This window comes from Tachysurus vachellii, chromosome 14, assembly GCF_030014155.1.
Source record: "Tachysurus vachellii isolate PV-2020 chromosome 14, HZAU_Pvac_v1, whole genome shotgun sequence".
Lineage (NCBI taxonomy): Eukaryota > Metazoa > Chordata > Actinopteri > Siluriformes > Bagridae > Tachysurus > Tachysurus vachellii.
The window spans coordinates 9,571,493-9,598,471 of NC_083473.1; the positions used below are offsets into that span (position 1 = coordinate 9,571,493).

General features: G+C 39.2%; 1 protein-coding gene across 13 annotated transcripts in view; it reads left to right on the forward strand.

The window, feature by feature from the left end:
• The window catches only part of LOC132856721 (protocadherin gamma-A11-like), a 75,498-nt gene that overhangs the window by 23,255 nt on the left and 25,264 nt on the right, over positions 1–26,979 (forward strand). Inside the window, exon 1 of one of the 13 annotated variants that reach the window (XM_060886421.1) lies at positions 704–3,153. The exons of 6 other annotated variants lie outside the window; for them this stretch is intronic. In XM_060886421.1, the coding sequence (XP_060742404.1) occupies positions 715–3,153 (2,439 nt within the window). In that variant the 5' untranslated portion in view covers positions 704–714. Of the gene's footprint in view, positions 1–703; positions 3,154–4,040; positions 6,480–7,272; positions 9,720–11,488; positions 13,928–14,595; positions 17,148–17,753; positions 20,282–21,177; positions 23,620–26,979 lie in introns of those variants that run through there. 6 more of the 13 variants (XM_060886427.1, XM_060886429.1, XM_060886424.1 and 3 more) reach the window with 6 other exon arrangements.

The window sequence follows — 26,979 nt, forward strand, 5'->3', positions numbered from 1 at the left end:
GGCTGACAACGATAAAGTGTACAGATGATATGATACATTGTCCAGAATGGAAAATAGGTTGTTTTCTGTACTACTTTTTCATAACCACCTCAAAACTGTCCCGGGACGAACAATGAGATTTTTAACATAGAACATTTCTGGGCTTCAGCAGAGGGACAAACAAACAAAAATTACTAATTTGTACTTTTCCATTTCAGGTGTAAGCAGTTTCATGCTGATTATCTATTACTTTGCGTAAACTTTTTATGCATTTTAAAAATAAAAATACAGGGATTTTTTAATGAATATTTGATATATTTTTCAGTAGGAATTTATAATACCTTTTTACATGTGGAGTGCGTTGTTTAAAAATAGATTATTCTTAATCACAAACCCCAGCAGCCATTACAAAATTCGCACAAATGTATTATTTAAATGATATCTATCTATCTATCTATCTATCTATCTATCTATCTATAGATGGTTATCTTGCTTCTATCAAGTGAAATGTTTATTTGGTGCTCTGAGTGACGCTGTTGGTTAGCGTGTGTAGTTTTTAAATGCTCGGTTTTAGATCCACCCATGTGTTCTGATTTCATGCAGAGGGGAATTTCTTTCAGCCGGTCCTGCTCTTTCATATAAAAGCGATCAATGAATTATTGCTCTTCAGTACTATTGGATTTTTAAGAAGTCTTTAAGGTTCCTAAATCGTGCACATTTTACAGTGTTTACAGGATGGGTTTTCTTTGTTCACTCGATATCCGGAAAAGTGGCTTTTCTGTCCGCGTTTCGACATGGCTGACGAAGCTTTTGGTTGGATTTGCTATTGTCATGGCCCTTGCGCACGGACAGGTCCGTTATTCTATTCCCGAAGAGATGAACAAGGGATCGGTGGTGGGAAATATCGTTCAGGATCTCGGTTTGGATGTCAAGAGACTGAAATCTGGTCGAGCGCGGATCTTTACTGAGGACAGTCGTGAGTACATCGGTCTGAATGTGGATAAAGGCACTCTGATAGTGAGAGAGAGGATAGATAGAGAGGAGCTGTGCGCTCAAGTGTCTCCATGCTCTATACATTTTCAAATTATTTTAGAAAGCCCAGTGGAGCTGCATCGAATTGATGTTGAAATATTGGATATTAATGATAACGCACCTGCTTTTGAAAGAAAAGAAGTCAATATTGAAATAACGGAAAATGCAGCCATTGGATCACGATTTTATTTAGACAGTGCGCATGATCCTGACGTTGGGCTGAATACACTGCAGAAATACACTCTTAATCCCACGGAATATTTCACTTTAAAAGAATTGTCTCGTAGCGACGGTACGAAATATGTTGCAATGATTTTAAAAACTCCGTTAGACAGAGAACAAGAAGAAGAGCATAAATTAATTTTGACAGCATTTGATGGTGGGTCTCCTCAAAAATCTGGAACATTTAAGATCACTGTCACTGTTCTTGATGCAAACGACAATTCTCCTGTGTTCAGTCAGCCAATATATCGAGTGTCTTTGTCAGAAAATATTCCGAAAAACAGTTTAGTAGTAACAGTTAGTGCTACTGACAAGGACAAAGGATCTAATGGAGAGATCACCTACTCATTTTCACAAAGTTCAGGAAAAGAGGCCATGGAAATATTTAATATTAATTCAGACACAGGAGAAATAACAGTAAAGGATATTTTAGATTTTGAAAAATCCAAACAATACGAACTGAATGTCGAGTCAATAGACGAAGGCGGATTAACTGATACCAGTAAAATACTCATTGAAATTATTGATGTTAATGACAATTCACCTGTAATCAGTGTTATCTCATTTTCTAACCCGATTCCAGAGGATTCTGCCACGGAGACTGTTATTGCAATCCTAAATATTAAAGATTTAGACAGCGGAAAAAATGGACAAATAAAATGCACAGTGAATTCAAATCTGCCGTTTACCATCAAATCGACATCCTCTAATATTTACAATTTAGTCACCGACCGTATTTTAGATCGTGAAATGTTTTCTGAATACAATATAACGATCACAGCTACAGATGAAGGTTCTCCATCTTTATCTACAAATAAAACACTGAGGCTCAAAATATCTGATGTGAACGACAACGCTCCTGTTTTCCAGCGCCACTCATACACGGCTTATGTGATGGAAAATAATTCACCTGGAGTGTCTATATTTGCAGTGACAGCAACTGACAGAGACTCTGGGAATAATGCGCGCATTTCTTATTTTTTAGAAGATCTTCCTGTGAACGGAGTTTCTGCTTCGTCTTATATTTCCGTTAACGCAGAGAGCGGAGAGATTCTCGCTATCCGGTCTTTTGATTTCGAGCAAACGAAAGAGTTTAATATTCGCGTAAAAGCGCAGGACGGAGGCAACCCGCCTCTCAGTAGCAACGTGAGTGTGAAAATTATTATTCAGGACCAGAATGACAACGCGCCTCAGATTCTGTATCCAGTACAAACTGGTGGCTCTGTGGTGGCTGAAATGGTGCCTCGTTCAGCAGATGTGGGATATCTTGTCACTAAAGTGGTGGCTGTGGATGTGGACTCTGGACAGAATGCCTGGCTCTCATATAAACTACACAAACCGACAGACAGAGCGCTATTTGAAGTGGGCTTACAGAATGGAGAAATAAGAACTGTGCGTCAAGTCACTGATAAAGATGTTGTGAAACAGAAGCTCACTGTTGTAGTGGAGGACAACGGACAGCCCTCTCGTTCAGCTACAGTCAATGTTAACGTGGTGGTGGCGGACACTTTCCCTGAAGTGCTCTCAGAGTTCACTGACTTTACGCACGACAAGCAATACAACGACAACCTGACATTCTATCTAGTCTTGGCCTTGGCTGTAGTTTCATTTCTCTTTATCGTGTCCATCATAGCTATACTGTCAGTGAAATGCTACAGATGGAGATGTGAGCGAATGTTTTATAAATCCGGTGCCAATCTTCCGGTTATTCCGTATTATCCACCCCTTTACGCAGACGTGGGAGGAACAGGAACTTTACAACATATGTACAATTATGAAGCTTACAGAACCACTGACTCTAGAAAGAGTGATCTTAAATACTCCAGACCTCCTACTGAGAGCATCATTAGTTTGGAGAACAGTGGAACACAGACTCTTACATGTGCTCAGAGACTGAAAGCTTATGACGAATCTGATCAGGTGAGACCTACAACCTCAAACAATTATACTCAGCATGGTCATAGTTTTTGATTTACGAATTATAAATACAAAATACACCTTTTGCACTAATTATATGAAGGTATGTTGAATTATTTATTTTATTGTATTTTTGTAGAATGTTTATTTGTTTGCTGACGTTACTTAAACTGATCACCGTGCGATTCTCTGTGGGTGTAATGCAGATACTAAATTCTTTTCAGAATTAACGTTGATGAAAACCACTACCTTAGTTTTTCGACTTGTTCATAAACACTGCACTCTGATTTAAAATACCTGGACTCAGCAGTAAGAAAAAGTAGAAGAGGCAATGTGTTGTCTAACTTGTGTCTATCCAGCATGCTTGTTTTGCGAAAGATTTAGTGTTTATATGTTTAACATTATAGGATTTTATAATCCATAATATCAATGGCAGTAACACTTGAAAAATCAGTTTTTGTACATTATAAACTCTCTCTCTCTCTCTCTCTCTCTCTCTCTCTCTCTCTCTCTCTCTCTCTCTCTCTCTCTCTCTCTCTCTCTCTCTCTCTCTCTCTCTCTCTCTCTCTCTCTCTCTCTCTCTCTCTCTCTCTCTCTCTCTCTCTCTCTCTCTCTCTCTCTCTCTCTCTCTGGCTTCTGTTATCATGTGCAATATTTATCAACTGCTCTAAGTGACGCTGTTGGTCAGGTTGTGCAATTTTTAAATGCACAGTTCTCGATCCTCCCCTATATATAACTGCATGCAGCTTAGAATACTTTTCACTCGGCAAGGTTTTACGATTTAATAATTGACAAATCAGTAAGGCTCTTCAGCACAGTTTATGGTTGTTTTTCTCATTTTTAAAAGAGCTAATAGTTTCGGATTTTGTGCATCTTACAGTAGTTACAAGATGGGTTTTCTTTGTTCCCTCGATGTCCGGATAAGTGGCTCTACTGTCCGCGTTTCGACATGGCTGACAAAGATTCTAGTTGGATTTGCTTTTGTCATGGCCGTTGCGCACGGGCAGGTCCGTTATTCTATTCCCGAAGAGATGAACAAGGGATCGGTGGTGGGAAATATCGTCCAGGATCTCGGTTTGGATGTTAAGACACTGAAATCTGGTCGAGCGCGGATCTTTACGGAGGACAGTCGTGAGTACATCGGTCTGAATGTGGATAAAGGCACTCTGATAGTGAGAGAGAGAATAGATAGAGAGGAGCTGTGCGCTCAAGTGTCTCCATGCTCTATACATTTTCAGATTATTCTAGATAATCCAGCGGAGCTGCATCGAATTGATGTGGAAATACAAGATATCAATGATCATGCGCCAGCTTTCGACAGAAAAGAAATCAGCATTGAAATAATTGAATCTATTGTCTCAGGTTCACGATTTTCGTTAGGCAGTGCGCATGATCCCGATGTTGGACTGAATACGCTGCAAAGATACACCCTTAATCCCACGGATCATTTCATGTTGAAAGAATTATCACGTAACGATGGCAGCAAATATGTTGAGATGGTATTAAAAACACCTTTAGACAGAGAGCTTCAAGAGGAGCATGTATTAATTTTGACAGCATTTGATGGTGGAACTCCTCAGAAATCTGGAACAGTTAAAATAACTGTCACTGTTATTGATACAAACGACAATTCTCCTGTGTTCAGTCAGCCAATATACCGAGTGTCTTTGTCAGAAAATATTCCGAAAGACAGTTTAGTAGTAAAAGTCAGTGCTACTGACAAAGACAAAGGATCTAATAGTGATGTTTCATATTCTTTTTCACAAAGCACCGGAAAGGAAGCCATAGAATTGTTTAATATTAATTCGGACACCGGGGAAATAACAGTGAAAGGTGTCCTAGATTTTGAAAAATCCAAACAGTATGAATTTAACGTGGAAGCGATAGATGAAGGCGGACAAACTGATACCAGTAAAGTTCTGATTGATATTATTGATGTTAATGATAATTCACCTGTTATTAGTGTTATCTCATTTTCCAACCCGATCCCAGAAGATTCCAACCCTGAGACTGTTGTCGCAATGTTGAATATTAAGGACATAGACTCCGGGATAAACGGACAAATTAAATGCGCAGTGAATTCAGATCTGCCGTTTCGCATCAAATCGAAAACCTTAAATTTCTACAATTTAGTTACTAAGCGTATTTTGGATCGTGAAATGTTTTCTGAATACAATATAACGATCACAGCTACAGATGAAGGTTCTCCATCTTTATCTACGAATAAAACACTGAGGCTCAAAATATCTGATGTGAACGACAACGCTCCTGTTTTCCAGCGCCACTCATACACGGCTTATGTGATGGAAAATAATTCACCTGGAGTGTCTATATTTGCAGTGACAGCGACTGACAGAGACTCTGGGAATAATGCGCGCATTTCTTATTTTTTAGAAGATCTTTCTGTGAACGGAGTTTCTGCTTCGTCTCATATTTCCGTTAACGCAGAGAGCGGAGAGATTCTCGCTATTCGGTCTTTTGATTTCGAGCAAACAAAAGAGTTTAATATTCGCGTAAAAGCGCAGGACGGAGGCAACCCGCCTCTCAGTAGCAACGTGAGTGTGAAAATTATTATTCAGGACCAGAATGACAACGCACCTCAGATTCTGTATCCAGTACAAACTGGTGGCTCTGTGGTGGCTGAAATGGTGCCTCGTTCAGCAGATGTTGGATATCTTGTCACTAAAGTGGTGGCTGTGGATGTGGACTCTGGACAGAATGCCTGGCTCTCATATAAACTGCACAAACCGACAGACAGAGCGCTGTTTGAAGTGGGCTTACAGAATGGAGAAATAAGAACTGTGCGTCAAGTCACTGATAAAGATGCTGTGAAACAGAAGCTCACTGTTGTAGTGGAGGACAACGGACAGCCCTCTCGTTCAGCTACAGTCAGTGTTAACGTGGTGGTGGCGGACACTTTCCCTGAAGTGCTCTCAGAGTTCACTGACTTTACGCACGACAAGCAATACAACGACAACCTGACATTCTATCTAGTCTTGGCCTTGGCTGTAGTTTCATTTCTCTTTATCGTGTCCATCATAGCTATACTGTCAGTGAAATGCTACAGATGGAGACGTGAGCGAATGTTTTACAAATCCGGTACCAATCTTCCGGTTATTCCGTATTATCCACCTCTTTACGCAGACGTGGGAGGAACAGGAACTTTACAACATATGTACAATTATGAAACTTACAGAACCAGCGACTCTAGAAAGAGTGATCTGAAATATGCCAGACCTCCTACTGAGAGCATCATTAGTCTGGACAGTAGTGGAACACAGACTCTTACATGTGCTCAGAGACTGAAATCTTATGACGAATCTGATCAGGTGAGACCTACAACCTCAAACAATTATACTCAGCATGGTCATAGTTTTTGATTTACGAATTATAAATACAAAATATACCTTTTGCACTAATTATATGAAGGTATGTTGAATTATTTATTTTATTGTATTTTTGTAAAATGTTTATTTGTTTGCTGACGTTACTTAAACTGATCACCGTGCGATTCTCTGTGGGTGTAATGTAGATACTAAATTCTTTTCAGAATTAACGTTGATGAAAACCACTACCTTAGTTTTTCGACTTGTTCATAAACACTGCACTCTGATTTAAAATACCTGGACTCAGCAGTAAGAAAAAGTAGAAGCGGCAATGTGTTGTCTAACTTGTGTCTATCCAGCATGCTTGTTTTGCGAAAGATTTAGTGTTTATATGTTTAACATTATAGGATTTTATAATCCATAATATCAATGGCAGTAACACTTCAAAAATCAGTTTTTGTACATTATAAACATTCTCTCTCTCTCTTTCTCTCTCTCTCTCTCTCTCTCTCTCTCTCTCTCTCTCTCTCTCTCTCTCTCTCTCTCTCTTTCTCTCTGGCTTCTGTTATCATGTGCAATATTTATCAACTGCTCTAAGTGACGCTGTTGGTCAGGTTGTGCAATTTTTAAATGCACAGTTCTCGATCCTCCCCTATATATAACTGCATGCAGCTTAGAATACTTTTCACTCGGCAAGGTTTTACGATTTAATAATTGACAAATCAGTAAGGCTCTTCAGCACAGTTTATGGTTGTTTTTCTCATTTTTAAAAGAGCTAATAGTTTCGTATCTTACAGTAGTTACAAGATGGGTTTTCTTTGTTCCCTCGATGTCCGGATAAGTGGCTCTACTGTCCGCGTTTCGACATGGCTGACAACGATTCTAGTTGGATTTGCTTTTGTCATGGCCGTTGCGCACGGGCAGGTCCGTTATTCTATTCCCGAAGAGATGAACAAGGGATCGGTGGTGGGAAATATCGTCCAGGATCTCGGTTTGGATGTTAAGAGACTGAAATCTGGTCGAGCGCGGATTTTTACGGAGGACAGTCGTGAGTACATCGGTCTGAATGTGGATAAAGGCACTCTGATAGTGAGAGAGAGAATAGATAGAGAGGAGCTGTGCGCTCAAGTGTCTCCATGCTCTATACATTTTCAGATTATTTTAGATAATCCAGTGGAGTTGCATGGAATTGATGTGGAAATACAAGATATCAATGATCATGCCCCTGATTTCGACAGAAAAGAAATCAGCATTGAAATAAGGGAATCTATTGTCTCAGGTTCACGCTTTTCTTTAGGCAGTGCGCATGATCCCGATGTTGGACTGAATACGCTGCAAAGATACACTCTTAATCCCACGGATCATTTCACGTTGAAAGAATTATCACGTAATGATGGCAGCAAATATGTTGAGATGGTATTAAAAACGCCTTTAGACAGAGAGCTTCAAGAGGAGCATGTATTAATTTTGACAGCTTTTGATGGTGGAACTCCTCAGAAATCTGGAACAGTTAAAATAACTGTCACTGTTCTTGATGTAAACGACAATTCTCCTGTGTTCAGTCAGCCAATATACCGAGTGTCTTTGTCAGAAAATATTCCGAAAGACAGTTTAGTAGTAAAAGTCAGTGCTACTGACAAAGACAAAGGATCTAATAGTGATGTTTCATATTCTTTTTCACAAAGCACCGGAAAGGAAGCCATAGAATTGTTTAATATTAATTCAAACACAGGGGAAATAACAGTGAAAGGTGTCCTAGATTTTGAAAAATCCAAACAGTATGAATTAAACGTGGAAGCAATAGATGAAGGCGGACAAACTGATACCAGTAAAGTTCTGATTGATATTATTGATGTTAATGATAATTCACCTGTTATTAGTGTTATCTCATTTTCCAACCCAATCCCAGAAGATTCCAACCCTGAGTCTGTTGTCGCAATGTTTAATATTAAAGACATAGACAGCGGGATAAACGGACAAATTAAATGCGCAGTGAATTCAGATCTGCCGTTTCGCATCAAATCGACATCCAATAATTTCTACAGTTTAGTCACCAACCGTATTTTAGATCGTGAAATGTTTTCTGAATACAATATAACGATCACAGCTACAGATGAAGGTTCTCCATCTTTATCTACAAATAAAACACTGAGGCTTAAAATATCTGATGTGAACGACAACGCTCCTGTTTTCCAGCGTCACTCATACACGGCTTATGTGATGGAAAATAATTCACCTGGAGTGTCTATATTTGCAGTGACAGCGACTGACAGAGACTCTGGGAATAATGCGCGCATTTCTTATTTTTTAGAAGATCTTTCTGTGAACGGAGTTTCTGCTTCGTCTTATATTTCCGTTAACGCAGAGAGCGGAGAGATTCTCGCTATCCGGTCTTTTGATTTCGAGCAAACAAAAGAGTTTAATATTCGCGTAAAAGCGCAGGACGGAGGCAACCCGCCTCTCAGTAGCAACGTGAGTGTGAAAATTATTATTCAGGACCAGAATGACAACGCACCTCAGATTCTGTATCCAGTACAAACTGGTGGCTCTGTGGTGGCTGAAATGGTGACTCGTTCAGCAGATGTGGGATATCTTGTCACTAAAGTGGTGGCTGTGGATGTGGACTCTGGACAGAATGCCTGGCTCTCATATAAACTACACAAACCGACAGACAGAGCGCTGTTTGAAGTGGGCTTACAGAATGGAGAAATAAGAACTGTGCGTCAAGTCACTGATAAAGATGTTGTGAAACAGAAGCTCACTGTTGTAGTGGAGGACAACGGACAGCCCTCTCGTTCAGCTACAGTCAGTGTTAACGTGGTGGTGGCGGACACTTTCCCTGAAGTGCTCTCAGAGTTCACTGACTTTACGCACGACAAGCAATACAACGACAACCTGACATTTTATCTAGTCTTGGCCTTGGCTGTAGTTTCTTTTCTCTTTATCGTGTCCATCATAGCTATACTGTCAGTGAAATGCTACAGATGGAGACGTGAGCGAATGTTTTACAAATCCGGTGCCAATCTTCCGGTTATTCCGTATTATCCACCTCTTTACGCAGACGTGGGAGGAACAGGAACTTTACAACATATGTACAATTATGAAACTTACAGAACCACTGACTCTATAAAGAGTGATCTGAAATATGTCAGACCTCCTACTGAAAGCATCATTGGTTTGGACAACAGTGGAACACAGACTCTTATGCATGCGCAAAAGGAAAAAGTTGGTGACTACGATCAGGTGAGATTCACAATTAAAAACAGTCCTTCACTTTCCGATAGCTGAAATTTAAATGCATAATTTAAATTATATGTTCAATTTTTGTGTCTAAAATTTCTGTCCTAATAGGAGTCAGAATATGAATTGTACATTGTACTTTCAAATTCACTCGATAGTTTTTGTGGTGACTTCCTGTAGACTGACGCTTTTGTGATTCTGGAGTGCCAAATCTGCTCTACCATAAAACAGCAAATAATTACTAAACATGACGTATTCTGTTTGTGATCAGTTCATACCAGTGCACTAGTGCTACTATATGCATGAATTTGGAAATATTTATTTATTTATTTATTTATTTATTTATTTATTTATTCATTCATTCATTCATTTGTCGACCTTTATTTATAATTTTAGGACCTATTGCTTCTCAAGGGTTCAGTCCAAAAACTTGAGTGTACAAGCAAGGACATTCAAAATAAATAATAATAAATAATAATAAAATAATAAAATTCGAATAATAATAATAATAATAATAATAATAATAAATAATAAGAAGAATAACAGTAGTAGTACTAGTAGTAATAGTAGTAGCAGTAGCATCAGCAGTAGTATACATATTGTATTAAACATAGGCTTATGCATACAAGTCCTCTGAATAAGTGTGAACGTCTCAGTGTAATACTGAAGAATTATCTCTCAGGAAGATTCATTATTTAGTATAATGTATGATGCATGCAGTGTATAACAGCAGCTTTGGTTCCATAGCTGTGATCATCAGAGTATCCACAATTGTACAGTTCAGTAATGAGTATCATCTGTACAGTAAGCAAAATTCACTCCAGTGCAAAATGTAAAATATGTACAATGATCTCATTCTCAGAATCACTGCAATTCACTAAAATGTTCTGGTGCAGTGAAGAGTTGTTGTACAGGGTGATCGCTGATGTTAAGAGGAGCCTCTTGTGCTGCTACATATTGCATTGGAGCTGAATGAGTATGTTACCGAAGGGGCTCTGCTTCCTGACAACGATAAAGTGTACAGAGGATGTGATACATTGTCTAGAATGGAAAATAGGTTGTTTTCTGTCCTCCTTTTTCACAACCACCTCAAAACTGTCCCGGGATGAACAATGAGATGTTTGACATAGGACATTTCTGGGCTTCAGCAGAGGGACAAACAAATAAAAATTACTGTTTTGAACTTTTCCCTTTCAAGTGTAAGCAGTTTCATGTTGATTATTGATTACTTCACGTAAACTGTTTATGCATTTTAAAAAATAAAAATACAGGGATTTTTTTTGAATATTTGATACATTTTTCAGTAAGATTTTATAATACCTTTTAAACATGTTTACATGTGGAGTAAGTTGTTTAGAAATAGATTGATCTTAATCACAAACCCCAGCAGCCATTACAAAATTCGTACAAATGCATTATTTAAATGATCTATCTATCTATCTATCTATCTATCTATCTATCTATCTATCTATCTATCTATCTATCTATCTATCTATCTATCTGTCTATCTGTCTATCTATCTATCTATGCCTTCTATCATGTGTAATGTTTGTTTGGTGCTCTGAGTGACGCTGTTGGTTAGCGTGTGCAGTTTTTAAATGCTCTGTTCAAGATCCTCCCATGTATTATGATTTCATGCAGAGGGGAATTTCTTTTCAGCCGGTCCTGTTCATCCATATAAAAGCCAGCAATTAATTATTGCTGTTCAGCACTATTGGATATTTAAGAAGTTTTTAAGGTTCCTGAATCGTGCATCTTACAGAGTTTACAGGATGGGTTTTCTTTGTTCCCTCGATGTCCGGGTAAGAGGCTCTACCATCCGCGTTTCGACATGGATGACAAAGCTTCTGGTTAGATTTGTTGTTTTCATGGCCGTTGCGCACGGGCAGATTCGTTATTCTATTCCCGAGGAGATGAACAAGGGATCGGTGGTGGGAAATATCGTTCAGGAACTCGGTTTGGATGTTAAGAGACTGAAATCTGGTCGAGCGCGGATCTTTACTGAGGACAGTCGTGAGTACATCGGTCTGAATGTGGATAAAGGCACTCTGATAGTAAGAGAGAGGATAGATAGAGAGGAGCTGTGCGCTCAAGTGTCTCCATGCTCTATACATTTTCAGATTATTCTAGATAATCCAGTGGAGCTGCATCGAATTGATGTGGAAATACAAGATATCAATGATCATGCGCCAGCTTTTGAAAGAAAAGAGGTCAATATTGAAATAGCGGAAACTGCAGCCATTGGATCACGATTTTATTTAGACAGTGCGCATGATCCTGACGTTGGGCTGAATACACTGCAGAGATACACTCTTAATCCCATGGAATATTTCACTTTAAAAGAATTATCTCGTAGCGACGGTACGAAATATGTTGCAATGATTTTAAAAACTCCGTTAGACAGAGAACAAGAAGAAGAGCATAAATTAATATTAACAGCATTTGATGGTGGGTCTCCTCAAAAATCTGGAACATTTAAGATCACTGTCACTGTTCTTGATGTAAACGATAATTCTCCTGTGTTCAGTCAGCCAATATATCGAGTGTCTTTGTCAGAAAATGCCCAAAAGGATAGTTTAGTAGTAACAGTTAGTGCTACAGACAAGGACAAAGGATCTAATGGCGAGATCACCTACTCATTTTCACAAAGTTCAGGAAAAGAGGCCATGGAATTATTTAATATTAATTCAGACACAGGAGAAATTAAAGTAAAAGATATCGTAGATTTTGAGAAATCCAAACAATACGAACTGAATGTCGAGGCAATAGACGAAGGCGGATTAACTGATACCAGTAAAATACTCATTGAAATTATTGATGTTAATGACAATTCACCTGTAATCAGTGTTATCTCATTTTCTAACCCGATTCCAGAGGATTCTGCTACGGAGACTGTTATTGCAATCCTAAATGTTAAAGACTTAGACAGCGGAAAAAATGGACAAATTAAATGCACAGTGAATTCAAATCTGCCGTTTCGCATCAAATCGACATCCTCTAATATCTACAGTTTAGTCACTGACCGTATTTTAGATCGTGAAATGTTTCCTGAATACAATATAACGATCACAGCTACAGATGAAGGTTCTCCATCTTTATCTACAAATAAAACACTGAGACTTAAAATCTCTGATGTGAACGACAACGCTCCTGTTTTCCAGCGTCACTCATACACGGCTTATGTGATGGAAAATAATTCACCTGGAGTGTCTATATTTGCAGTGACAGCGACTGACAGAGACTCTGGGAATAATGCGCGCATTTCTTATTTTTTAGAAGATCTTTCTGTGAACGGAGTTTCTGCTTCGTCTTATATTTCCGTTAACGCAGAGAGCGGAGAGATTCTCGCTATTCGGTCTTTTGATTTCGAGCAAACAAAAGAGTTTAATATTCGCGTAAAAGCGCAGGACGGAGGCAACCCGCCTCTCAGTAGCAACGTGAGTGTAAAAATTATTATTCAGGACCAGAATGACAACGCGCCTCAGATTCTGTATCCAGTACAAACTGGTGGCTCTGTGGTGGCTGAAATGGTGCCTCGTTCAGCAGATGTGGGATATCTTGTCACTAAAGTGGTGGCTGTGGATGTGGACTCTGGACAGAATGCCTGGCTCTCATATAAACTACACAAACCGACAGACAGAGCGCTGTTTGAAGTGGGCTTACAGAATGGAGAAATAAGAACTGTGCGTCAAGTCACTGATAAAGATGCTGTGAAACAGAAGCTCACTGTTGTAGTGGAGGACAACGGACAGCCCTCTCGTTCAGCTACAGTCAGTGTTAACGTGGTGGTGGCGGACACTTTCCCTGAAGTGCTCTCTGAGTTCACTGACTTTACGCACGACAAGGAATACAAAGACAACCTGACATTTTATCTAGTCTTGGCCTTGGCTGTAGTTTCTTTTCTCTTTATCGTGTCCATCATAGCTATTCTGTCAGTGAAATGCTACAGATGGAGACGTGAACGAATGTTTTACAAATCCGGTGCCAATCTTCCGGTTATTCCGTATTATCCACCACTTTACGCAGATGTGGGAGGAACAGGAACTTTAAAACATATGTACAATTATGAAGCTTACAGAACCAGTGACTCTAGAAAGAGTGATCTTAAATACCCCAGACCTCCTACTGAGAGCATCATTAGTTTGGAGAACAGTGGAACACAGACTCTTACATGTGCTCAGAGACTGAAAGCTTATGACGAATCTAATCAGGTGAGAGCTACAACCTCAAACAATTACACTCAGCATGGCCATAGTTTTTGATATATGGGATTTAAACAAAATACTTCGTTTGTTTTTTGTTATAGGAAGGTCTTAGAAAAAAAAAATATTTTTGTATTATTTATTTTATTGTTTTTTTTTGTAGAATGTTTATTTGCTTGCTGACGTTACTGACGTTATTGACGTTACCACCAATATATATTTTCCAGTAGTTCATGAACACTGCACTTTTATTTATTGTTCCTGGACTCAGTGGAAAGGAAAAAGTAGAAACGGTAATGTGTTGTCTAACTTGTGTCTATCCAGCATGCTTGTTCTGCGAAAATTTTACTGTGTTTATAGGTTGAGCATTATTGGAAATTTTATCCTATAATCCATAATATCAATGGCAGTAACACTTGAAAAATCAGTTTTTGTACTTTTATAAACATCTCTCTCTCTCTCTCTCTCTCTCTCTCTCTCTCTCTCTCTCTCTCTCTCTCTCTCTCTCTCTCTCTCTCTCTCTCTCTCTCTTTCTCTCCTGTTATCATGTGCAATATTTCTTAACTGCTCTAAGTGACGCTGTTGGTCAGGTTGTGCAATTTTTAAGTGCACAGTTCTCGATCCTCCCCTATATAATGACTGCATGCAGCCTAGAATTCTTTTCACTCTGCTCGGTTTCGAGATTTAATAATTAACAAATCAGTAAAGATCTTCAGCACAGTTTAAGGTTGTTTTTAACATTTTAAACTGAGCTAAAGGTTTCGAATCGTGTGCGTCTTTCAGTGTTTACAGGATGGGGTTTCTTTGTTCCCTCGATGTCCGGATAAGTGTCTCTACTGTCCGCGTCTCGACATGGATGACAAAGCTTCTGGTTGGATTTGCTTTTGTCATGGCCGTTGCGCACGGGCAGGTCCGTTATTCTATTCCCGAGGAGATGAACAAGGGATCGGTGGTGGGAAATATCGTTCAGGATCTCGGTTTGGATGTTAAGAGACTGAAATCTGGTCGAGCGCGGATCTTTACGGAGGACAGTCGTGAGTACATCGGTCTGAATGTGGATAAAGGCACTCTGATAGTGAGAGAGAGGATAGATAGAGAGGAGCTGTGCGCTCAAGTGTCTCCATGCTCTATACATTTTCAGATTATTCTAGATAATCCAGCGGAGCTGCATCGAATTGATGTGGAAATACAAGATATCAATGATCATGCGCCAGCTTTCGACAGAAAAGAAATCAGCATTGAAATAAGGGAATCTATTGTCTCAGGTTCACGCTTTTCTTTAGGCAGTGCGCATGATCCCGATGTTGGACTGAATACCCTGCAAAAATACACTCTTAATCCCACGGATCATTTCACGTTGAAAGAATTATCACGTAACGATGGCAGCAAATATGTTGAGATGGTATTAAAAACGCCTTTAGACAGAGAGCTTCAAGAGGAGCATGCATTAATTTTGACAGCTTTTGATGGTGGAACTCCTCAGAAATCTGGAACAGTTAAAATAACTGTCACTGTTCTTGATGTAAACGACAATTCTCCTGTGTTCAGTGAGCCAATATACCGAGTGTCTTTGTCAGAAAATATTCCGAAAGACAGTTTAGTAGTAAAAGTCAGTGCTACTGACAAAGACAAAGGATCTAATAGTGATGTTTCATATTCATTTTCACAAAGCACCGGAAAGGAAGCCATAGAATTGTTTAATATTAATTCAAACACAGGGGAAATAACAGTGAAAGGTGTCCTAGATTTTGAAAAATCCAAACAGTATGAATTAAACGTAGAAGCGATAGATGAAGGCGGACAAACTGATACCAGTAAAGTTCTGATTGATATTATTGATGTTAATGATAATTCACCTATTATTAGTGTTATCTCATTTTCAAACCAGATCCCAGAGGATTCTGACCCTGAGACTGTTGTCGCAATGTTGAATATTAAAGACATAGACAGCGGGAAAAACGGACAAATTAAATGCGCAGTGAATTCAGATCTGCCGTTTCGCATCAAATCGACATCCTTTAATTTCTACAATTTAGTTACTGAGCGTATTTTGGATCGTGAAATGTTTTCTGAATACAATATCACAATTATAGCTACAGATGAAGGTTCTCCATCTTTATCTACAAATAAAACACTGAGGCTTAAAATATCTGATGTGAACGACAACGCTCCTGTTTTCCAGCGTCACTCATACACGGCTTATGTGATGGAAAATAATTCACCTGGAGTGTCTATATTTGCAGTGACAGCGACTGACAGAGACTCTGGGAATAATGCGCGCATTTCTTATTTTTTAGAAGATCTTTCTGTGAACGGAGTTTCTGCTTCGTCTTATATTTCCGTTAACGCAGAGAGCGGAGAGATTCTCGCTATTCGGTCTTTTGATTTCGAGCAAACAAAAGAGTTTAATATTCGCGTAAAAGCGCAGGACGGAGGCAACCCGCCTCTCAGTAGCAACGTGAGTGTGAAAATTATTATTCAGGACCAGAATGACAACGCACCTCAGATTCTGTATCCAGTACAAACTGGTGGCTCTGTGGTGGCTGAAATGGTGCCTCGTTCAGCAGATGTTGGATATCTTGTCACTAAAGTGGTGGCTGTGGATGTGGACTCTGGACAGAATGCCTGGCTCTCATATAAACTGCACAAACCGACAGACAGAGCGCTATTTGAAGTGGGCTTACAGAATGGAGAAATAAGAACTGTGCGTCAAGTCACTGATAAAGATGCTGTGAAACAGAAACTCACCGTTGTAGTGGAGGACAACGGACAGCCCTCTCGTTCTGCTACAGTCAATGTTAACGTGGTGGTGGCGGACACTTTCCCTGAAGTGCTCTCTGAGTTCACTGACTTTACGCACGACAAGCAATACAACGACAACCTGACATTTTATCTAGTCTTGGCCTTGGCTGTAGTTTCTTTTCTCTTTATCGTGTCCATCATAGCTATACTGTCAGTGAAATGCTACAGATGGAGACGTGAGCGAATGTTTTATAAATCCGGTGCCAATCTTCCGGTTATTCCGTATTATCCACCCCTTTACGCAGACGTGGGAGGAACAGGAACTTTACAACATATGTACAATTACGAAGCTTACAGAACTACTGACTCTAGAAAGAGTGATCTGAAATATGTCAGACCTCCTACTGAGAGCATAATTAGTCTGGACAGCAGTGGAGCACAGACTCTTACGCATGCACAGAAGACGAAAGTTGGTGACTACGATCAGGTGAGACCAACAAATGCAATCGATCTTACCGTGACACTTATGACGTTTAGTTAGTTAGTTAGTTAGTTAGTTAGTTAGTTAGTTAGTTAGATAGTTAGTTAGCTTTTTGTTTTTTGTGGTTTGGGTTTTTTAACTGAGCTTGAGCAATGTTCACTGTATGTTTTATTTCAATATATTGGTATACCTAATTGTTTAAATTTTTTAAGCAGTTTCATTTTAAATGCTCGGCAAGGTTGTTTTTTAACCACAATAAAACTAACTAAATGCTCTGATCATGATTTTTAAATATATTTGTCCATGTATTTGAAGATTTATACAGAGAAATAAGAGCTTAAAGAATTTTAATTAAATTGTTCTTCAGTAAGAATATTTATACCCTATTGGTATTAATTTTTTTTTGTTCAGGTAAAGAACACATCCTCTGAAATAATGCGTAAATTTAATCACCAAATAAAATTGTTGATGTTTTTTCTGCATCGTATATCTTGTAATGTTTTGCTTGTGCTCTAAGTGACGCTGTTTGTCAGCGAGTGCAATTTTTAAAATCTGATTTTAGATCCTCCTCTTTATTGTGCAGTCTGGATTTCTCCCCACTCTGGACTCTCTGTTGATTAAACAAGCATCACGGAGGTTTTGCCTTTTAGCACTTCATTCTTTTTATTTGTCACTGATTTTAAATGTCTTTATCCTACCTGGTTTGGAGTATTTATAAGATGGGTGTTTTTTATTCACTTTATGCCCGGCTAAGAGGCTCTACTCTCCGCGTTTCGACATGGATGACGGTGCTTCTGGTTGGCTTTGCTTTTTTCATGGCTGTTGCGCACGGGCAGGTCCGTTATTCTATTCCCGAGGAGATGAACAAGGGATCGGTGGTGGGAAATATCGTTCAGGATCTCGGTTTGGATGTTAAGAGACTGAAATCTGGTCGAGCGCGGATCTTTACTGAGGACAGTCGTGAGTACATCGGTCTGAATGTGGATAAAGGCACTCTGATAGTGAGAGAGAGGATAGATAGAGAGAAGCTGTGCGCTCAAGTGTCTCCATGCTCTATACATTTTCAGATTATTCTAGATAATCCAATGGAGCTGCATCGAATTGATGTTGAAATACAAGATATCAATGATCATGCGCCAGCTTTTGAAAGAAAAGAAATCAGTATTGAAATACCGGAAACGGCAGCCACTGGTTCAAGATTTTCTTTAGACAGTGCGCATGATCCCGATGTTGGACGTAATACACTGCAGACATACACTCTTAACACATCGAAACATTTTACTTTAAAAGAATTATTTCGCAGTGACGGCAACAAATATGTTGCGATGGTTTTAAAAACTCTTTTAGACAGGGAGCAACTAGAGGAGCATAATTTAATTTTGACAGCATTTGATGGTGGAACTCCTCGGAAATCTGGGACAGTTAAGATAACTGTCACTGTTCTTGATGTAAACGACAATTCTCCTGTGTTCAGTCAGCCAATATATCGAGTGTCTTTGGCAGAAAATGCCCCAAAGGATACTTTAGTAGTAACAGTTAGTGCTACTGACAAAGACAAAGGATCTAATGGAGAGGTTACCTACTCATTTTCACAAAGCACCGGAAAAGAATCTGTGGATTTGTTCAGTATTAATTCGGAAACTGGAGATATTAAAGTAAAAGTTTTTTTAGATTTTGAAAAATACAAACAGTTTGAACTAGATATCGAAGCGATGGATAAGGGTGGGTTAGTTGATACCAGTAAAGTGTTGGTTGAAATTATAGATGTTAATGACAATTCTCCTGTCATCAGCGTTATCTCATTTTCTAACCCGATTCCAGAGGATTCCACCCTGGAAACGGCTGTAGCAATGTTGAATGTTAAAGACTTAGACAGCGGAAAAAACGGGCAAATTAAATGCACAGTGAATACAAATCTGCCGTTTCGCATCAAAATGACATCCAATAATTTCTACAGTTTAGTCACCGACCGTATTTTAGATCGTGAAATGTTTTCTGAATACAATATAACGATCACAGCTACAGATGAAGGTTCTCCATCTTTATCTACAAATAAAACACTGAGGCTTAAAATATCTGATGTGAACGACAACGCTCCTGTTTTCCAGCGTCACTCATACACGCCTTATGTGATGGAAAATAATTCACCTGGAGTGTCTATATTTGCAGTGACAGCAACTGACAGAGACTCTGGGAATAATGCGCGCATTTCTTATTTTTTAGAAGATCTTTCTGTGAACGGAGTTTCTGCTTCGTCTTATATTTCCGTTAACGCAGAGAGCGGAGAGATTCTCGCTATTCGGTCTTTTGATTTCGAGCAAACAAAAGAGTTTAATATTCGCGTAAAAGCGCAGGACGGAGGCAACCCTCCTCTCAGTAGCAACGTGAGTGTAAAAATTATTATTCAGGACCAGAATGACAACGCGCCTCAGATTCTGTATCCAGTACAAACTGGTGGCTCTGTGGTGGCTGAAATGGTGCCTCGTTCAGCAGATGTTGGATATCTTGTCACTAAAGTGGTGGCTGTGGATGTGGACTCTGGACAGAATGCCTGGCTCTCATATAAACTACACAAACCAACAGACAGAGCGCTGTTTGAAGTGGGCTTACAGAATGGAGAAATAAGAACTGTGCGTCAAGTCACTGATAAAGATGTTGTGAAACAGAAGCTCACTGTTGTAGTGGAGGACAACGGACAGCCATCTCGTTCAGCTACAGTCAATGTTAACGTGGTGGTGGCGGACACTTTCCCTGAAGTGCTCTCAGAGTTCACTGACTTTACGCACGACAAGCAATACAACGACAATCTGACATTTTATCTAGTCTTGGCCTTGGCTGTAGTTTCCTTTCTCTTTATCGTGTCCATCATAGCTATACTGTCAGTGAAATGTTACAGATGGAGACGTGAGCGAATGTTTTATAAATCCGGTGCCAATCTTCCGGTTATTCCGTATTATCCACCTCTTTACGCAGACGCTGGCGGCACGGGCACTTTAAAACAAGTATTTAATTATGAGATATGTGGAACTGTGGATTCCAGAAAAAGCGATATAAAATATGTCAGACCGTATAGTAAGAGTGCCATTAGCCTGGAAGCAAATGGAACTCAGACGCTTCTGCATGGACAAACTGAGAATCAGGTGAGCTCTTCACCAAGTATCCAATAGGTTGTATGTTGATTCAGATATCTTACATATGTTCATGCTCTTACATATCTCCATATATTCTCATAGATTTGTATATGCTCTTACTTATGAACATTAGATTGGACCAAATGTGGTTTAACTGTTTAAATATCTGGCTTAATGATAGAGGTCCAGCGTGCTAGCCACAGGCCTCTCCGTTTCATGGCTGACCCTGCACTCTGTCCCCAGCTTTCTAACATGTTGGTATATGCGACGGAATGTTTTTTCACTATAGTGTAATGTATATGTGACAAAATAATGGCTTATTGCAAAAATATAACAGAGATGTTCCAAATTACATATATATAATTATGCGCATTTAATATATATATATATATATATATATATATATATATATATATATATATATATATATATATATATATATATATATGTGTGTGTGTGTGTGTGTGTGTGTGTGTGTGTGTGTGTGTGTGTGTGTGTGTGTGTGTGTGTGCGTTCAGCTTCATATACATTTGCATGCCTAATATATGAAGATTGTGCAGCTATTTGTATAAGACATGGCTTCGTCCATATCTCTTCTGCGTAGTTATAAAATAAAATTATATTCTCTTACACTTCACTACTTTTATTCTATTTTATGTAATGCTTATTCTGAGCCATAAGTGTCGCTGTTGATCAGTGAAGTTAATTTTTCTGAAGTATAAAAATCCTACAACTCCCCTCATAGTGGCATTCGCGCATTTCCACTATCTTGGATTCCTATTTCAGATTGTTATAAAGACTGCATGTAAGATTTTTTTTTTTTACGTATTTTCCTTTTATATCGATTATTAGATGTATCAAGTGATTTTGGTTATTATGAAAAATCGCTTTGAAATTCTGTATTAATCTTATAAAGGATTCGGTAACGCTGCTGCATTATCATGGGAAAAAAGCATCTTTTCGCCTGGTGTTCCAGTGTCCTTTTTGTCTGTTTGCACTTGCTCAATGGCGTATCCGGGCAGCTCCGGTATTCAGTGGCTGAAGAAATGTCACCTGGTGCTTTAGTCGGAGATGTTGTAAAGGACCTGGATCTGGAGCCTAAGCGACTTCTTGAAGGAAAGGCTCGTATCTTCGCGGCGAGCGGCCGCGACTATGTGCAGTTAAACAGGGAGAAAGGACTTATCACGGTAAAGGAAAGAATGGACAGGGAGAGTCTGTGCTCTTCTTCAACCTCTACTTGCAGCATCAGCTTCGAGATCATTGTTGAAAACCCGATCGAGCTCTACAGGGTCACTGTGGAAATATTAGACGTGAACGATAACAGTCCCGCGTTTCCACGAGGGGAAATTAAACTGGAAATCAGTGAATCAGCTTCCGTCGGGACGCGCTTTGTTGTGGATAAAGCACTTGACGCTGACGTGGGAATCAACAGCATCCAAAGCTATTCAATTGACTTGACCGACCATTTTACACTGAAAACACTGAGTCGAGCAGGTAGTGGCAAAAATGTCGAACTTGTTTTACAGACGCCATTAGACAGAGAAAAGGAAGAACATTTGTATCTAACAGTAACAGCTATAGATGGCGGCAACCCTAAACGCTCTGGCACTGTAAAAATTCATGTTGTTGTTTTAGATACTAATGACAATCCCCCGGTGTTCAAAACGAGTTCTTATAGAGTTTCTGTCCCCGAAAACACGTCAAAGGGAGCGTTGTTGATTACAGTTAACGCCACAGACGCAGATACAGCATCAAATGGACAAATTGGCTATTATTTTGAACACACAACACCTAAGATTAGAGAGCTATTCACAATTAATGAATCCACTGGAGAGATAATGCTGTCTGGACAGCTGGATTTTGAGGACACGACCGTTCATGAATTTAAAATCCAGGCAAAGGACCAGGGAGGTTTAGCTGACTCCTGTGAGGTTGTAATTGAAGTGACAGATGTGAATGATAATGCGCCTAAAATGACGCTCATGTCCTTTTCCACAACGCTGCCTGAAAACTCGCCCCCAGGTACAGTTGTTGCAATGATCAACGTACAGGACAGCGACTCAGAGGAAAACGGAAAGATCACCTGCTGGATTGATGGCAATCTCCCGTTTAGAACCGAATCATCTCTGTCCAATTACTACAGCATAGTGACAGACTCCAGCTTAGACAGAGAACAAATGGCTGAATATAACATAACAATTACGGCCAAAGATGGCGGGCTCCCATCGCTGTCTAATAAAAAAACATTGTTAATAAAGGTATCTGACATAAATGACCATTCACCACATTTTGAACGGGAGATATACAACACACACATCCCTGAGAACAATTCACCTTCTTTAATTTTGCTCACTGTGAAGGCGAATGATGAGGACTTGGGTGCTAATGCACATGTATCGTACTTCATTGTCGACAAAGATGTGAATGGCAGACCAGCATCATCATTAGTTTCGATTGACTCAGACGATGGCAAGATTTATGCAATTAACCCATTCGATTATGAGCAAGTTAAATCTTTCAGCATTACTATTAGAGCTCAAGATGGTGGTTCACCTTCTATGAGTAGCAACGCCACCGTAAACATTTTTATTCAGGACCAGAATGACAACGCGCCTCAGATTCTGTATCCAGTACAAACTGGTGGCTCTGTGGTGGCTGAAATGGTGCCTCGTTCAGCAGATGTGGGATATCTTGTCACTAAAGTAGTGGCTGTGGATGTGGACTCTGGACAGAATGCCTGGCTCTCATACAAACTACACAAACCAACAGACAGAGCGCTGTTTGAAGTGGGCTTACAGAATGGAGAAATAAGAACTGTCCGTCAAGTCACTGATAAAGATGCTGTGAAACAGAAACTCACTGTTGTAGTGGAGGACAACGGACAGCCCTCTCGTTCAGCTACAGTCAATATTAACGTGGTGGTGGCGGACACTTTCCCTGAAGTGCTCTCAGAGTTCACTGACTTTACACATGACAAGGAATACAATGACAACCTGACATTCTATCTAGTTTTGGCCTTGGCTGTAGTTTCTTTTCTGTTTATTGTCTCTATCATAAGTATATTGTCAGTCAAATGCTATAGATGGAGACATGAGCGGATGTTTTACAAATCTGCTGCCAATCTACCAGTTATTCCGTATTATCCACCCCTTTATGCAGACGCAGGTGGCACAGGTACTTTGAAACAAGCGTTTAATTATGAGATGTATGGAACCGCTGACTCTAGAAAGAGTGACATTAAATTTGCCCCGTCTTCTAGTCAGCTTCTTTTGAATGTTGACCTAGGAGGCACAAGGACTGTGCCAAGACAAACCAAGCACCCCTTTGACCCAGATGTTAATGCTGAGGTGAGGACCTTCTCTCACTATTTTCTGTTTAATGTGGGATTATTAGGTACATTTAATATTATTTTGCATGTAATCATCTGTGCTCTGTGCTTTTTTTAGCATTTGCACAGTGATGAAACAGAATGAGAAAAGGTTGGAGAATGGTTAAAAAGAATGTAAGAAAGTGATTATGACTTGTTTAAGGGAGGGAAAGAGGGAGAGAGAGAGAGAGAGAGTGAGTGAGAGAGAGAGAGAGAGAGAGAGAGAGAGAGAGAGAGAGAGAAATGTGAAATCAGATCCCAGTTCAGCCATGTTTCTATTGTTGGGAACATGAGCATGATCCTAATTCAGTACTTCAAGTGCTGAGTTGTGTTGTCCCTCAGTTGTAAGTTGCTTTGGATAAATTGTTAGCAAATTAGCAAATGTAAATGTGTGTGCATGTGCGTGCATGTGTTTGTGTGTGTTTGTGTGTGTGTGTGGGGGGGGGGGGGGTGAGAGAGGGCACATACTGATATGTAATTTTGACATTTGTCTGTTGTCAGTTACCTTTTTTATCCATTGAACCTTTGCACTAAATTGATAAGAAATAGAAATGAAAGAAAGTGGTTGAGGTGAGAGAAGTGATGCTAACCCTGTCTCACTGCTTATTTACTGCATAATAAAAGTTTGGTAGGTAGTATTTCCACCCTTTTCTTGACCTTATTATATGCTTGTGTTAATTCTTTCAAATTTACATTTTGGACTCTTGTAACTGTAGCTGGTGACAGTAAACAGCAATTAAGCTAATAATGCTGAGGCACATTTGTGTGGCTGGTAGCTTGTGTTTATTTCCTCATTACACCACAGGCAGTCAGTTTGAAATCAACCATATGTACTTTGTTGCTTGGTGATTTGTGGAGACAGTGGGACAGGGGTACAAAGCTCATGTGGCAGACAGATGTGGAGGTCGTTTTCTACAGGAAGAAACAATGTGGGTTATATTGTGGCTACACACTGGGTTTTGTTAGATGTGTAGCAGATGTACATGGTTCTATGAAAAATAAGTGTGTGTGTGTGTGTGTGTGTGTGGGAGAGAGAGAGAAAGAGAGAGAGAGAGAGAGAGAGAGAGAGAGAGAGAGAGTACTTGTGCACTTGTGACCTCCCAGCCATGACTGTCTTTACATCTGGGTTTAATATAGCCAGCTTCCGGACTCTACAGTGTCTATACCCATTAGCAAGATCAGTGTCTATGGCACATGTCTCTGAGTTTCTCTATTAAATCATAGAAGTAATTATTGCCTCACTTCTCATTTAAAAGCTCAACTTTATATTCTAGGCCTGTAGACAAAGTACCTCTTTAACTAGATTTAATCAATGTTGTTGTGTTTGCGTTTCCAGACATATTTTAAGGGGATTAATGCCTGCGAGGTATGACTTGTGTGTTAAGGATGTTGCTGTTGATGGAAGTAGAGTGTTGTTCAGGAGGGCAAGAATGCAGTAAGGCTGATCAGTAATCTAATCATAGTGCATCTCTACATAGTCTCTTTAACAAAACAAACATTTTCAGACTGTAACAAACTGTATTATTTAGATATACTGTAAATTTATGTGCATTTATATTCCCATAATTCACATATGTACATCAATACACAAAAAATATATTAGCTATATTTATATTGGATAAATATATAGATTTTGATTTTGTTGCAATATTGTTGCTGGTTTTAAGATGTGTTTTCCATCTTTCTTGCTTGTTCTCTTTACAGTAATACAAGCTAAATAGCTCAGTTAGTCCCTATGTACTTTGTGGCATTATCTCTGTTGTTTACTTGAATTAATGCTCTTTGGATGAAAGTCAGAGATGGTACCGAGTTGATCAGACAAGCTCACAATGTGCAATAGAGTCTAGAACATTTCAGTTAATTGCAGTTTTGCACAATCCATTACAATACATCATATAAATGCTGCTATTATATTAAGTGTTCATTCCAGTATTTCTGCACATGAACACTTGACCTGTCTTGACCTGATATGAATCAGTGCTGTGTAGTATCCAGTGCAATGTCAGGAGATGGGCAGTGTCTTTCGTAGATAGATAGATAGATAGATAGATAGATAGATAGATAGATAGATAGATAGATAGATAGATAGATAGATAGATAGATAGAGCTGTGTGTGATTGTGTTTCTACTCCTAGCTCTTGTTACTGCTGATGCAATGTATAAGATGGCATTATAATTGCTGAATATAATGGGAAGAAGAGAAGCAGTCTTTTCACCCCGTTTCCTTCTATTTCATCGATTTTCTCCCCCTCCCTCCAGCTGCACTCCTCTGCAGTCTTTGTGCTGTGTGTGTTTGACTGCTCTATATTCAGTAAATATATAATAACAAGACTTCAAGTACTCACATATCAATTCCACAAAATAATCACATTTGTAACAATATAGTTTCAACATGATTCATATAAAATGTTAAGGATTCAGATGGGGTTATTATCTGTACCTATTCTTACAACTGGATAGTTATGAAGCACACTCACTGCTATCGCTCATTTAAATTTGACTTTGATGCTTTAAATGAGGTTTTCCTGTCATATAGGACTTTGCATCATGTGCTTTACTGTGCTATATGCATTCCTTTCCCCCTCCTCTTAGCCCACTTCCATACTTAGGCCAATGTGCTGCCATAGCAACAAGCTGACTCATATATAGGCTGTACCATTATGTGACATGCCACAGGGGGGCAGTGAGAGGCTCAAAGCCATGTCTAATGGTTTAAAGCAAAGGAAGTGTTTCTGTGGGAGATTAAATACCCCTGGATTTAATAATATATTCCATTGATCTAGGGCTCTCTTCTAATGTTTGGGGGAAGGGGTGTGTGTGTGTGTGTGTGTGTGTGTGTGTGTGTGTGTGTGTGTGTGTGTGTGTGTGTGTGTGTGTGTGTGTGTGTGTGTGTGTGCATTTGTGTGTGTGTGTGCGTTTGTGTGTATGTATGCGCATATTGATGGGACCAAATAATCATTTATTTCTAGATTTGCCTCATTCTCTCACAGTTATGAAGTGCATATAATATTGATCATAAACACACTGAAACATATAAACTTTCCCTCTGTGGAAACCCTTTAAGGTTTATGTATTAACCATAAAATATATGTTTTATCAGACAGAAAACCATAATCTGCCAGATTTACCATAATGACAGCACTTTGGTGTGTGAATATGATTATTTAAATTATAATTTAACGCCTATGACATCATGCCATCTGCCTTTTTTAAATTCTTCTTCTATGAGACGTGTTACGTAGATACACATCACATTCACACAAGTACATAAATAATAAATCATGAAGGATATTGTAGTTTTCTTTCTTAATCAGAGGGTCATTTTCCAGAATCAGCATAT